This window comes from Ruditapes philippinarum, unplaced genomic scaffold (genome assembly GCF_026571515.1).
Source record: "Ruditapes philippinarum isolate M1 unplaced genomic scaffold, ASM2657151v2 ctg683_1_1_1_1, whole genome shotgun sequence".
NCBI classification, from domain to species: domain Eukaryota; kingdom Metazoa; phylum Mollusca; class Bivalvia; order Venerida; family Veneridae; genus Ruditapes; species Ruditapes philippinarum.
Window position 1 is genome coordinate 452,997 of NW_026861864.1, and position 16,276 is coordinate 469,272.

The 16,276-nt window shown below is 32.7% G+C and overlaps 1 protein-coding gene across 1 annotated transcript in view; it reads right to left on the bottom strand.

Moving 5' to 3' along the window:
- The window catches only part of LOC132717150 (L-fucose kinase-like), a 46,186-nt gene extending 37,635 nt beyond the window's left edge, over window positions 1–8,551 (bottom strand). Inside the window, exons 1-3 of the mRNA XM_060700557.1 lie at window positions 8,405–8,551; window positions 6,589–6,707; window positions 5,722–5,873 (exon numbers count right to left, since the gene is read on the bottom strand). Of these exons, the coding sequence (XP_060556540.1) occupies window positions 5,722–5,873; window positions 6,589–6,667 (231 nt within the window). The 5' untranslated portion in view covers window positions 6,668–6,707; window positions 8,405–8,551. The remainder of the gene's footprint in view (window positions 1–5,721; window positions 5,874–6,588; window positions 6,708–8,404) is intronic.
- Window positions 8,552–16,276: the final 7,725 nt, after the last annotated feature.

The following is a 16,276-nucleotide window of genomic DNA, read 5'->3' on the forward strand; positions in this document are numbered from 1 at the left end:
CGATTATCATTTATTAACGCGACGTTTTGGAACGAATTGCAGTGGGTACGAAACACAGCGCTGGTAATGTAAACAACATGACATAGAGACCGCAATAAACCGATATTTTTCAGGTATTTGTTTCCCTGTAAAAGGAGTTATGTCACATGCTCTTACAATAAAACACTACTGATTTATTATTACTTTATTTTACTTAATTTAGATCTAGACTACCATTGAATAATAAAAAATCGTATGCCGAATGATGACTGAAAAAACAAGTCGAATGGAAATATCATCAACGACGGTGAATTTTAGCCTAGAATTGAATTAGTAGAGTGTATATTTAGAAACAGCTATAGTAAAAATCAGAAATTGTATGCATATGTAATTAGTAAGTTTCCATCGATTAAATTATGTGAATGTTTTAAATTGTGGTCGTCTGCATTAAAAATTTCTTACTCGATTAATGTTATAGACATAAAACTGTTCCGCTCGAGAGTGAAAGCCGCAGTGGGAGAGAGGAAGAGGCGATGGATTCCCATGCAGGAGATCTGGGTTCGAATCCAACTACCGACATTTTTTTTTTAAACAAATTTTTTTTTATAAGATATAGATCTATATATTATAGAAATGTTTTAAATTATATTGTATAATATATTCAAGTATGAAAATCCCTTCAAAATCAACAAGACTTGAATAATTGTTTTTTTTTAGGATGGTTAAACATTATGAATGCGTTGTGTGTAAAAAAAGAATAAAACCCTCTGGAAGACGTCCCATTCCTGACAAAGCAAAAAAGTTACTAAGAAAGATTCTATCTGTTCTTCCCTGTGATGATGACGTGATATGCCCTTCATGCCGGACAAAACTTTACCGGAGTAGGCAGAAGAAAATAAAAGATACAGTCAGTGTGCCACAGCCATCAACAAGTCAGCTTATCAGTCCTCCATCGGTAAGTTTATTTTTGTAATAAATTGCATTATAATTTTGTAAACATTAGATAAGAATAAATCAACCTATATGATTTTTTTTACAAATGAAAAAGCATTATTTAAATATTAAACATGATGTACGTAATATTAATTTTAAACAAATGACAGAAAGTTTGGGACAATTTGTGTTCTTACATTGTAACTTCATTAAATATGTAAACTTTCATTTATGATAGATCTTGGTGGTTTTGTTGAATTGGCGATTAACCCTTACCACGCTAAACATTTCAAATGAACTTGTCCATTTTTAAATCTGGACAAAACCATTGATCATTTTTGGGGGAAAAATTAAAATATTTTCTGAATGAATAGCGAACAGTGCAGACCATGATCAGGCGACATGGATGTGCCGGCTGATCTTGGTCTGCACTGATCACATGGGTAGATTATGTTGCACACGGCAGGCTAAAGGTAAATATAGAAATAATTTACTATTTTAGGTAGTTTTTAAAATCCCATCAACAAGCAGGAGCCATTCAAGATGTTTTGTTTGCAAAAAAGCTGGTCCAAAACTTGTTCGTCTGGGTTCAGAGTGTCGACTTCAAGCATTTCTTCAGCACAATATCATAGTTCATTCAGATGCCAGATGTTGTCCAGTACACGTTTCAGATAAAACACTAAAGATAGATTCTGTGGAAGGCATTGATCACCTCAACGCATCTTCATATCTGAACAGGTCATCTATTTCTAATCTCCTTCAGAATATGCGATCTTTATGCATTCAACAGAATTCTTCTCTGAACTTTGACACTCTTCAAGAAGCAGACTACTCTTCACTTACAGGACTTTCAAAACCACAATTTAATGACCTATTCTCCCACATCAATGATAAGATAAAATCAACACCGTCACGATCACCTAGAACAACTGTTGGACTGTTTCTCCTTAAGTTAAAGTCAGGCATTTCTAACAGGCTTCTTTCAACTATCTTCAGCCTTTCAAAGTCAGTGTTAGACGTGCCATTGCCACTGTAAGAGAGGCCCTGATGAGAAGTTTCGTGCCGCTCTACCTTGGATTTGAGAGTGTGACAAGGGAATCAATACTATGCAACCATACACGACAGTTAGCTAAATCCCTATTTTGTTCTTCTTCTGATAAAATTGTTTTGGTTCTTGATGGCACATACATTTACATCAATAAATCGAACAATTACAAGTTTCAAAGAAGAACATACAGTCTTCACAAAGGTCGACCTCTCGTAAAGCCAATGGTCATTGTTACAACCACAGGACATTTCGTGAACATAATTGGTCCCTACCTTGCTGATGGAAAGAACAATGATGCAGCCATCCTTAACCACATCCTCAAGTCAAACATAGATGATGTGAAGGATTTCCTTGAAGAAGGAGATGTGCTGGTAGTGGATCGCGGGTTCAGTGACTCTCTAGAGCTACTGGAAGACTTAGGCATACATGCAAAGATGCCAGCATTAATGACAAAGGGACAGAAGCAGCTTCAATCTGATGAGGCAAATGAAAGTCGTTTAGTCACAAAGGTAAGGTATTGACTATTAAATACTTTTAAATATATAAATGTTCCTGAAATATGTAATATATTTAGAAATATACATGTATACAGTCAAACATGTGAACAAAGACTATCTAGTGAGAGACATGGTCTTTATAGACGAGTTGTCGTTATGTAGAGGTAACTCAGCTTTTTTAACCAGTAGAGGTTGTTAAAGCCTTTATTTTCAGGGTGATCTTTTTTTTATATTAATTTCTTACACAGGTTTAACTGTATATGGATGAAAATGAAATTTGAGTTTGAATATTGTTTTCAAAACTGGTAAATATTAATGCAATTTATCCACGAAATTACACTGAGTAGTATTAAAATGTGATATGTTTCTTTTTTTCTATTGCAATCGGATATTCATAAAATAACTGTTATTTTATATTAACCGTGAATTAATTAAACAGTGAATTAATCTATCAATATTTAGGATAATTTACAATGGCTTCATCGTGTTAAAATGCAAAGTATAAATTAATCTAATTTTAATTTATTAAGGTGTATGACCTTTTTCATTTGTTTTGTCTATTTTCAGAGAAGGTGGGTTGTTGAGTCAGCAAACGCGCGGATCAAGCGTTTCAAGTACTTAGACAATGTGATGCCAAATAGCCAAATACCATTCATTGGCGACTTTGTACGCATCGTTTGTTCCATCTCGAACAAATACTTTCCCCCACTCAGTAGCACTGACCAGTCAGAGAGTGATGTTGCTGTGGCAGCAAAAATGGTAAGATTGTTAGAAAGGGAAAATGAGCTTCAGAAAAAGTAGAGAAGACAGGTTTAGATAGAAAACAGACAGTGTGGAACAATGTCGATGAAGAAGACATATATTTCCCAGTTCTAAACAGTGAACAACTGAGTGAGCTGACACTGGGAGTTTATCAATTGAGTCTGTCACCATCATACATTCAAGAACATTTAGACGGAGAGTTCGACATTAAAGGTAAAAAGTCACATAATGTATACATTTAAATATATATGTCAATATCAGCAAAATGGTAGGAAGGTTAGTCTTCTTTTATAAATTAAATGTATTATACACGGTAATGTCCTATCTTCTGTGTATCCTATTTTGACTTCATATACCTGTTTACAAATGACTTCTTAAAAAGTACGCTTTGTTAGTTATCTAGTTTAAAAATTATTATTTTGGTGCTCATTTCTCAACTCACTTTTCATATATATTATTAGTTATTAAGATTTTGACAGGTTATATGGCCCTATATAAACGGTTGTGTGTAAATATAACCCGAGCCGCTAGGCGATGGTTATATTGCAAATAACCAATTATATAGGCAGTATACTTTGTCAGTAATATTAACATCGAATTTATAATACAGCAAGCATCATTTGTAGAGGAATAAAGAGATTTCTTTATAAATCTTCAGCAGCCGCGTATATAAAACTATATAAACGTCATGAGTAGTCAATGAAAAGCGACGTTACAAACGTGCAGTATTATAAAGAATCTAGTAAAATCCCATCAAAACCTAAACAATTGATATTTAAACATTTATTTCTACAGTCAACACAGATGATCCAAAACTACTTTGTGTTAAGATGCAAAGCAGACGCTCTTCATCAAAAAGATATATGCTTTGGATTCAAGTTGAAAACGAGGCAGTAGATGGATGGTATTGCACTTGCAGGTGCGGCTCAAGAGTAGTTGGGATGTGTGCCCATATTGCTGCCATAGTGTGGTATCTGTCCAACGGACGTCATAGCGGGAGAGAAAGTTATGGTGTCCGTGATTGGGGTGTACACCTTTCAGACGCCGCTGAATTTAAAATCGACGTGGCAATTGACGAATCATCTGGCAGTGATACAGACTGATATATCGTGCGACGTTGTTTACCCCATTACCATAAAACAATGCTGATACAACAACTTTCATTTTTATTAACTTTTTCGTTTTTTAAAGTAAATATCAAGCAATATTATTACATTATTTATTTACACAGAGATAAAAACATGGTGTAAGAACTGATACCGACATTCTATCTTTATGGTGTTATGATGCTGAATAACAACTGTTGAATTTTTCACATATTTGTTCAATATATCTAATTCAATTGCTTGTGGTTAAGTTTCAAGCGAGATCTTATAAATTTTCTTTAAAAAGTTGTCATATATTTTTGTAGCTTGTTGATTGTTGATATATATAATAATTGTTCAGATTCAAGAACAATTATTTGAGCCGTGTCACGACAAAACCAACATAATGGGTTTGCAACCAGCATGGATCCAGACCAGCCTGCGCATCCGCGCAGTCTGATCAGGATCCATGCTGTTCGCTTACCAACCCTATTACAAGTAGAGAAACTAATAGCGAACAGCATGGATCCCCTGATCAGACTGCGCGGATGCGCAGGCTGGTCTGGATCCATGCTGGTTACAAACCCATTTTGTTGGTTTTGTCGTGACACGACTCATTTAGATATCGATTTTATTTTCTTACCCTTTATTTAAAAAGCAATGTTCACATTAATTATTATGTTATTTACGCTATGTTTGTATTTTACTTTGCAAGCATCATAACCAAATCATTTTGTTTTATTCATTATGTTTATATTTATTATGTTAAATATGTGATATTTATGAATATTATACTTATTGACTATTCCTGCAACTAGTTTTATTTATTTCGTTATCAATTCTTCTTAAGTAATTTTGTAAATCTAATGGTCATTCAATTCATATTCAAATTTTAAAAGCGCAAAACTTATATTTTTCAAGAAATAACATTGTCCGAATTTTGTATATCCGAAAATTGGTTAACTGCTTAAAAAATGCTTTATTCTTGGAAAACATTTAATTAATACAGTTAATTTCATAAAAGCTAATTAGTTTGGTAAGAATTATTCTTAAAGGGAAAATAAACATTAAATACAGTAGACGTTATTTTCATTTTGCGAGATCAATAAACGTTTGATTCCGATATTAACTGGATTAACGGGCGTTAATGATTAAGAGAAAATTTCGACGTCATCGTTAATAATTTTTGTTAAAAAATGTTTCTTTCATCAACTAGATATATTGAACCTCTAATTAAAATGTTTTTCATCTATTTCTGAGGTTGGGCCATTTTCGGTGGTTAGTGAACCTAGCTCTTTGTGAATGTTAGGAAAAATTATACTTTTTTTTCTTTTTTTGACTTGCATTGGTAGTTTGTGAGTGTTAAATTTGAGCCTATAAATCATTACAATCAACACTTAGGAAGGGTAAAACCTACAGAATATCCTTTCTGTGCACTTATATACTCTGTGACAGTAAGGAGTGCATTGATTGTTGCCCCACCACTTCCAACATAAGCTTTTGGATCTTCTACAGCCAATAGAAATGCTTCTTTATCTATGTAGCCTTTAGCCTGACGTAACTCCAACTCTGAAATAACAATATATATATTTTGTAAACTGTAAACTTCAATACATTTTTATGATTCATTCTTCAAACCTTATGATTAATTCTGGTGATGTTCTCCATTCATTCTCAATATATTACGGCAATACAGTTTTCTTATTAATTTGTCTTTGTTTAAGATAGAACCACATAAAAGAATAATTACAAATAAATTGCCTTTTTTTTTCTTTTTGGGAGGAGGGGGGGGGGTTATGTCACACCACCTCAGTAGCTGTTATATTGTAACTTTCCAGCTTTATTGGCTGGGAAAGACCTCAGGTGCCATTCTGTGCATTAATTAGGGCACAAGCCAGCCAGCGCCTGAGAAGAACCACCAACGCTCCTTAACCTAGCTGGATATCTTCCTCACATGAAAGAAATTAAAGTTCCTTTTTTAAATTTAAACCTTCAGCAGTGAGGGGCAAGTGGTTTGAAGTTCATGTTAACCACTTGGCCACTGACGACCAAAAAAGTAACTGTTCTCTTTACAGAATAGTCATACTGTATAAATTTCTTTATATTAAATAGCATTGTAAACAAATTTCTGCTTTTTTTATATTTGATGCAAATTTTATTTCTAATGTAAATACATAATGATAATTTTGTAGTTAATGGACCATGAACTTAAAATGACAGCACATCAGTAATCAAGAAAATCTAGTTTGAAAGAAAAATAAACTTGATATTAAAGTGTATTTACCTCTTTGTAAGGTATGTGACCACTCTTTATTAGGACTTGTAATGACAATGGCTGTCCACTTCACTTTCTTTGTTTCCATCTTTACATATCACTATATACTTGAAACTGGTGAAATCTGGCTGAAATGAGAATTTAGATCACTATAAAGTTGTTCAAAAAGTTAATGAAAAAGAGAGCATGATTCAATTATATGTTGTCATAGCTACATGTATCAACCATGTTTGGGTCCTTTTGCGCCATAAAAAAGATTAGTCTGAAAAACTGGGTGAAGTAATGATCTGAAAATGTAGACACAAATTTGCCCAGACCAACATCAATACATCTCTCATATTTCCACCTGTCATATCAAAAAAAACTCTTAAATTCCTTAAATTCAACTTGAATTGTTTCTTTTCTCTTTATATTTATATTGTTTCGCATTTGGTCATTTACACAGTTCTAGGACATTTGCAAAGCAGATTTTGTTAATTTTGAAGACACTGAATTGACATATTTTCTTGGTGAGAATTCACGGCAAGTGAGATAATTATGACAAGGATAGTAGATCAAATATTCATCCAAGGAAAAAAACTTGTCGATGTGATCTGTGTTACAAGTCAATGAAGTCATATAATTTTGTGTGAGGAATCATAGGTCATATTTTTCTTTTGTTTTTTGTTGGGTTTAATTTGACAGTTAAGGTCATATGGCGACTTTACAGCTTTACTTGCGGAAGAAGAACTCAGTTGCCCTTCAATGTGTTATTTCAGGCACAAACGGGCACCTGAGAAGAACCACAGATGTTCAATAAGTTAGCTGGATGAAGATTCATCAGATGCTGCCACAGCTCAAATCTACAGCATTGAGAGGCAAATGGTTTGAAATATTTAAAATGACCTTAACTACCCGGCAAAGGACGCCACCACAAGTGGTCATGTCAAAAACAAGCATTGTAATAACATGTCATGTGTTGCAGTATGGATTGTTATATACGTATCAAGGGTACTCACCCTTTTGGTGATAACCAAATTTGAGTTTATCTCAATAAATTAATTTTTCATAGGGTCATCATTAGGAGGCAGCTGTATGCCAAAATAACTGTCTCAAATGCATTCTGAGCTGCCTAAAAACTTAAAAAACACTGTGAGGTATAACAAAAAACTAACCGCCTCAAAACCAATAAAATGACTGTCTCAGAAAATCTTAATGACAACTCTCAAGAAAATATTGAATTTCAATTTTGACAAGTATTCCACTTGCTTCCTGATTTTACAAAATGCCTCGGATTTGCCTGATTTGTCAAGAAAATGATGCTGTGCTTATCCCCATTCATGTTTGTTCCATGATATAAATTAACAGTAACTGCCTGCAATCTCACACTTGTGACAATGTCAATGATGTTCCTCTGTTATTCTATTTTTTTTCCATTGAATAAAAATATAATGCAAATGTACCTGACATACAGAATATGAGAAATACTCAAATAGTCACACTCAGATTTATATGCAAATCCAAAAAAAAAATCACTCTGTTTGCCACCAACAACACACTAACTTGTCGATATACACTCTTAAATGGCTAGATTGCCAACCCTCATTGCCCTTATCTAAGTTATCTTATTACAAGGTATGATAAAATATTGATATAATCACTTCCACATGTTGGACTTGTCTGACACACCAGTCAAGTTCCCAACGTCTGGAGAAGTGGAGTCAACTCGGGGAAACTCAGCTTTCAACATGATTGTATTAATATTTACATATTTCAGACATTATTGCAATCAACTCTGATAGAAAATATACAAAAATGATAGCGCAAAAGTTGCAATTTACTTTACCTTAATCCAAAAAGCAGTTGGATTGGATGTTGGTTTGTATGTCTGCAAAAAATCTGTTTACCTCCTTGGTGAAGATCTTATCATTTAGCTAAATTCTGAACTCCACACGTACCATGCCGGATGTGTCTTGCTGAGCGGAAATTAGGCCTACAGAATTTTCAACTGGTCTAGCTTAATTTCATAATAAATCAATACGATTGAAGTGTTTGAAGTGTAAAAAATACAATGTATAGGTAATAGCGCTGAGGTCTGGATTACTGAGACTATTGTCATTTAATTAAATCCCAGCTTAGAGTAACGTTACAAATTCAAAGATTAAACTCAGTGCTTAGCTATTTAAGAAAATTACAGAACCCTAGACTTATACAAATGTAAATCTTCTTGTTAACAAGGAATAAAGATATGTAACATAATCAATAAAAAATATGTATGGCAAGTGTTTATAATAATATATAGCTTAAAATTAAAAAGCACTAAAAATGTAAGGGGATATATATACAACAATTGAGTGTGCAAAACTATGTTTCCTTCAGTTTCAAAGCTTCTTTATCATATTTGCATACATTTATTAAAGACGTACATGTATTTTTGTAGTCTACATGTATGTTTAAAATGAGGGTCCATCTGCCCGAAAAGCATAAAATGCAGCTTTCGCTGACGAGTATGGACCCCGGACATGTCACCAGTCATGTCCTTATATAAAAGTTTAATGTGGTGATAATTTACCTCCATGCAATTTCCACGGAGTATTGGCCAAAGATATGAATTTTAAGCCGAAAGTAAGTCACTATAGCGGTCAATGAGAACGTAAATGTACAATATTTAAACCTGAGACAATGATGAAAGGAGGTAGCCTTTAAAAGGGCTGTTGGTGCCAAGCAAAGGACCTGTATCAAAAGCCGCCTTTCTGTGCCGTCTACATGTATCTGTTTTAGGAATCACAAACCCTAAACACCACCCTCGTTGTCTCTGCCTACATCGTAGGGCCACTACCCTCGGTATTTGTCAGGACACTGGCACCTAGCTATAAATCGCAGTTCTGGACTTTGTTTATTTTTCGCCATAACAAGGTCTTCAAATCTTCTGCCGATGCTCTTTGCCTTATCAGCGACGTGCACGCTCCGAAGGGAAGAGAGAAGAGGATGTAACATAGTGAGATGATTTTAGTTTTGTTAATACTGGGCGCCGTCTATGCCATATGTCCCAGACTATTGGCCTCTGTTACGTCGCTGATCTAGAGCCTGCCGCGGAGGACTTACTTCGACTTCAATGTCGCTGATCATAGAGACGCAACGGAGGTCTTCTCAAGCCGTCTTTCGTCGCAGAGATCTTCCCTAGGTCCAAGTTCTTCGCATCTTGAAGAAAAGGCACCTCTTCCTGGAGGCAAAAGCACTATGTAGAGCCACGTACACCCTCTGCCGTTGGTTAGGTCACACCAGCTATGTGACCTATAGCTAACTAGGTAACATACAATTAAATGAAGTTTTATATATGTAAATAATTATTCTTCAAAAAAAAATTCCAAACATCCAAGAATATGTTAAACAAGTACAGCAAATGTTTATATACATTATAGTTAAGCGTTATAATTAATGCATTCATGGTATTGGGAAAACAACTGATGTAGACCTTATCGAAAATAAATTTCTAATTGCCTCCCTTTATTTACATGAAATGTAAAATTCGGTAATATCTTCACAAATAATGCATTTTGAAAATTACAACATTGATAAATCTTCATTGAGCATCTGATTTACGATTTAAAACCATAAAAATGTGCGACTTTATTAAAATGTACATGTACTTCTTTATTACTACTACAAAGCAATTCAGTAGCTTTAAACATGAATGTTCTTTGTAATAGAAACTTTAAGATATTTTAAGCGTAAATCTACAAATCTTGAGCATACATTTGTACACATATGAAATGATACTCATCCTCTAGTCTGATTTTATAAACTGATATTACACAGATGTCTGTCGGGCGACCATCTTCTATACAATAAAAAGCCCTTGTGCACAATTTGTTGGGCTGCTCATCCTCTGAATCCAAAACAATACAGCATTGGCAAAGGAATGTTTTTAGTGACATACCTTTCTATATGTATTCTGAGGGGATGAATTTATAAGTAAAACTACATTCTGAAATTGCATGGTTATTAAAATGTCAAGATAATTTTCGTAGCAAAGACATGATTTAAGCCGTTTGTAATTACATAAATCAGAATTCTGATCTTCAAATGGTTAAATTAATACAAAAGCCAGTTCGATATCACATGGAACTGATTCTTTCATGTATTTCAAACATTTTGCTGACATGCAGACAATTATAAAATCAAAATAAATTTTAAATATCTGTTAAGAACAAAAATAATTAAACATTACGTTAATCTATATTCAATCTGCATGTCAGGAATGGTTCTATTATCTCGGAGTGGAAAAACTAAAACTTTACAGATATTTTCAATTTCTATTTCTCATCAATGTCTCTTAAATTGATATTGATATGTGTTTTTTTTACCAACTAACGGTAATAATGAAAATTATGTACAATAAAGATACTGTCGTATTCATTTTTTTTGGACAATATAAATAAGCTATACCGTTTATTTGCACTCTACTGTATTTATTACTATGAATAGAGTTGGGTTTACACAGTGGGGTTTCCATACCCTATTAACATTATCAATATTAAATGACATATTTCAAGCTTAGTGGTTTATCTATATTTAACCATTGACATTTATTGCAAATGTTCTAGATGTTTTATATAAAGTTCAAGCATGTAACTGTCTGAAAACAAGTATGAACATTATGGTACTGAATAGTAAATTTAACATAATTAATACACGTAAAAATACCGAGAAATTGAAAGAAGAGCAATGAATTTCTTTATTGTCTTTTAAAAAGGTTGGGTTTGTTTACAAGATTTTATTTCCGGTGCACCTAAGGAACTATTTCTACACCAAAACATCAGATAAACTTGTACGCGTTCCAGCTCACTCAAACAAACAAATAAACAAACATGAATGCGTTCATAGCTATGATCATGTGCTTTGTATTGCAAACTTCTTTTGATTTATCGCTAAAAAGTCAAATATAATTTCTAAAGACTTGAAAAACCTGTTACCATGACATAACTTGTCTATATGAAGAATGCTGTCAACGCATGTGGCTAAAAGAGACGGTGACATTAAAAACATAAAAAACTATATATACTGTTTGATAAAGTTATGTAATGTGTAATCTTCAGTCTTGAATTTCGTAATTTACCTCCATGCAATTTCCACGGAGTATTGGTCAAAGATATGAATTTTAAGCCAAAAGTAAATCACTGTAAGACGGTCAATGAGAACCTAAATGTACAGTAACCTGAGAAATAATGAAAGGAGGTAGACCTTAAAAGGGCTGTTGGTGCCAAGCAAAATGCCTGCCTTACAAGCCGTCTTATCTGTGCTAGGGGCTCACGCACCCAAGCACACCATCCTCGTCTCGTAGGGCCACTCCCCTTCACATTAGCTGGTCCGCAGTTTAAGTTCTGGACTTTGTTTATTTTTTCGCAATCCCAAGCTGCAGATTAAACGTTATAATTAATGCATTCAGTTTTATTGGGGGAAAAAAGAAAGAAAAAAAAGAAAGAAAAAAAACTGGTGTAGACTTTATCGATATAATTTCTAATTGCCTCCCTTTATTTACATGAAATGTAAAATTCGGTAATATCTTCACAAATAATGCTTTTTGAATATTACAATATTGACAAATCTTCATTTGAGCATCAGATTTACGATTTAAAACCATAAAAAATGGGCGTCATTACTAATGCAAAGAAATTTAGTTACTTTAAACATAAATGTTCTTCATAATAGCTAGTGACTTTAAGATATTTTTGCGTAAATCTACAAATCTTGAACATACATATGCATTTGAAATCCTCTAGTCTGATTTTATAAAATGATTTTACATAGATGTTGTTTCGGTCTAAAAAAGCCATGGCGGCTACTCATCCTCTAAATCAAAAACAATGGCATACCTTTCTATATGTATTCTGAGGAGCAAAATTCATTCTAAAATTGAATGGTAATTTTAATGTCAAGATAATTTACGCAACCGTTTGTAATGACATAAGTCAGCACTTTCGATCTGTAAATGCTTAAATGAAAACAAAAACCAATTCGATATCACATTGAACTGATTATTTTATGTATTTCAAATATTGTGCTGAAATGCAGACAATTATAAAATGTCTGTTAAGAAAAAGACAAAATTTAGGTTAGTCTATATTCAATCTGCATGACAGTAATGGTTCTATTTTATCGAAGTGGAAAAACTAAAATTTAACATTTGTTTTCAATTTCTATTTGTTATCAATGTCTTCTAAATTGATATCAATACTGGTTGGAGAGAATTCTCCGACACTAAATCACATATTTTTTGAAATATCTTAATTATCTTCCTGTATATTCTAAATATTGAATCACCTAAACAAAGTTCAGTTCAAGGACTTTACATTACACTACTAGAATTATGTATGAAAATGAAATCTGGAGCTTCTTTAAGGTCATGCATGAGGTATACAATACATGGTCTTTTTACCCCACAACAGTAGATAAAGCCGACACATAAATTTATAAGTAAAAAAAGACTGGAAAATCAGCATCATTTTTTTTACATCTTATATGTTTTATCTATTTTTTGTTAATATTTAAACATTTTTTCAAAAACCTTTCCAAAGTCAGTGACCTGTGGTCGATACAATTCTAACTACCTTATTGTAATTTTATTTAGTAAATAGAACGTTTTGAACATTAAAAAATTTACCAAATTATAAAAAATCATCACATCCTGTCCTGTTCCTATACTACTAGGTGACAATGTGCTTGTTTGTTATAAAATTATATTTATCAAGTGACGGGCCGGGGGTTATCTATATAGCTATGCGTCGAAGTTATCTCTCTGAGTATGTGGTTTTAATTTTACCAACTAACGGGTAACAATTAAAATTATGTACAAAAAGATACTCGTCGTATTGATTTGTTTACAATATAAATAATCTAGAACGTTCTGTATTTTCCTTGTTATATTACTATCAATAGAGATAACATTACAAGTTGGGTTTACACAGTGGGTTTTCCATACCCTATTTACATAGATATATATGCACTCGGAACTTCTCGACGATTATTCACAGTCAAGACTCCTTTGCTCAAAACAAAATGTGAACATGGTACTAAATAGTAATTTAAGCTCACGAACATATGTAAAATACTGAGAAATTGAATGGAAGAGTACTGAATTTCTTTATTGTCTTTAAAAAAGGTTGGGTTTGTTTTACAAGATTTTATTTCCGGTGCACTTAAGGAAATATTTCTACACCAAAACATCAGATAAACTTGTACGCGTTCCCGCTCACTCAAACAAACAAATAAACAAACATGAAATCAGTCCAAACTTATTTTGTTATATCGCTAAAAAGTAAAATATAGATTCAAAGGAAATTAAAAACCTGTTATGACATAACTTGTCTAAATGAAGAATGCTGTCACCGCATAGGGACATTAAAACAAAAAAAGCTACAGTTTGATAAAGTTATTCAGTCTTTAATTTCGAGAAGAAATTTGTTTCCGACAACAATTACTAATTTTTAACATTGAAATTTATCTGAAAATCTTGGTTTCATTATTAAATTTTATCGTTTATTTTCTTACATACGAAACATAAACACCGATCTCTTCATGTTTAAGAGACACAATGTCATATTGGTGAGGGTAGAGTTATAAATAAGGAAGAATAACATAAAAGGCATTGTGTAAATAGATTTTTTTATTCAACAGTGGGCTTTTCGCCAAATAAGACATATATCATTACATTTGAATTAAACTAACATAAAGTGGGATAGTTCAGCAGACTACGTATACATGTATACATTTCTCCTTGAATTTTACCAATCCTTCAAAATATGAGACTATGCTCATGGAATTTTCAAGATATTGTCATTGTCAGTGCGAGTAATCAAACATTTGTAACAAAACCTTTACTTCATCTTGTCTGTCACAAACTTACAAGTTTATACCGATAGATAATGATTGGTTGGGCGTGTCAAATATTTGTTTCGAATACATGTATATCATATTTAATTCCTTGTTTTGAACCTGTTTCTTTTTAATTACTGTCTCTTACTGAACTTCCATCTTCACACTTATGAATTCCTATTAATGTCTTCTTCTAATTGCATACCCACTTCAATTTCTTTGTCTTTTAGCATATATATTCTCTTTAATGTCTGAATCTTGTCTGCACTATGCCTATAATGTCTTTTGTATCTACATTTTCTTACGTACCCTCTTTAATCTACTATCTTGCATACCCTATCCTCTTTAATTTCCTAGTATTATTGAATACACTCTTTTATGTCTATGTCTAAATGCATCTCATTTAGAATACTTTTCTCTCGTTGCTTATCTTCTTTAATTTCCGTGTCTTATTGCATTGCATACCATATCCTGTTTAATGTTTTTATCTTGTTGCATTCCATTTTTTATGCCTTGGTCTTTTTGCATGTCTTTGTCTTGTGTGTAATTGCATACATTTTTATGTCTGTGTTTCACTGCATACTTATTCTTTTTTATGCTTTTGCCTTATTGCATATCGTCTCCAATGTCAGTGTTTTTTGAAGGTCATTCTTGTTTTGAATTCCTTCTATAAACACTGTGTAATGTATCTTTTTGCAAACCCTCAGTAATATATTCCCTCTTTTATTTACATGTATATGTCTCATTACAAAGCCTCTTTTATGCGTTTGTCTCATTGCATAGCCACTTTGTCTTAATGCGCATAGCCTGTTTAAAGCAGTCTGCCTCCAGATTCATGGATATTTTCATGAAAATTTTGAAAATGTATTTTAGATGTAAAATGTGATGAAACGAACAAAGAAAGTAATTGACACATTGAAAACAACACTTACAAACCAAATAAAATACCAAAAAGATGTAAATAACTGACACATAAAAAGTAAATTATTACTTAAATGTTGAATCTTCTTACTTTTCTAAAAATTTTAGGACATTGTTCTCAAGTTTGATTTTCTTGAAATAGTTTGACTGATCTGGAGGCATGTATATGTCTTACTTGCATAGTGCATACCCTCTTAAACAATGCATTTGTCTTATTGCATAATATGAACTCAGTCGACTTTAACTTTAGTAAAACATATTGCTCAGGTTTTTTGTTGTTTTTTTTTAAACTTACGTCAAAGAGGGAATTTGGCAATATTTATTTTGACCATTCTAACGGTTTAGTTTAAGTAAAACATAAATGCATACAATTTTTTCTAGCTCACACTGGACTGTGTTCAATTGATGTCACGTGCACGAATTTAAAAAACAAAAAAAAACACTTTATATGTAAATGATCTCCTTCACCAGAATATAAAATAAATATCCCCGGTTTGCATACTTATGCTCCAGATACTTGTAAAGCTTTTAAAAATACAAATACATAATTATATGCACTTTAGAAGTTAAACAAAATGTCCAATAGACTTGTTGAACGTGGGTTGGTACGTAATTGCGTCAAAATGACATTATATTTGTATAGGCTGCAAGAAAATACGTGCATCAGCTTTAACGTCAATGATTTGATGATTTTACTCATGAATAACTTAATTTTTTTAGTAGTTTTTCGCATCCCAAAATTGTTATGAAAATTTGTCGAATTTTAAGTTTTAAAGTAAAATCATACCTCAGACTGTGATAATGCTTAAATTCTTAGATCTGCATGCTTATTTGCTTACCATTTCTCTCCACTAAGACTTTTTTTAACATACATGTATTTCTAATAAAGTACTACATGTGCTATACAATGGACAGACTTATA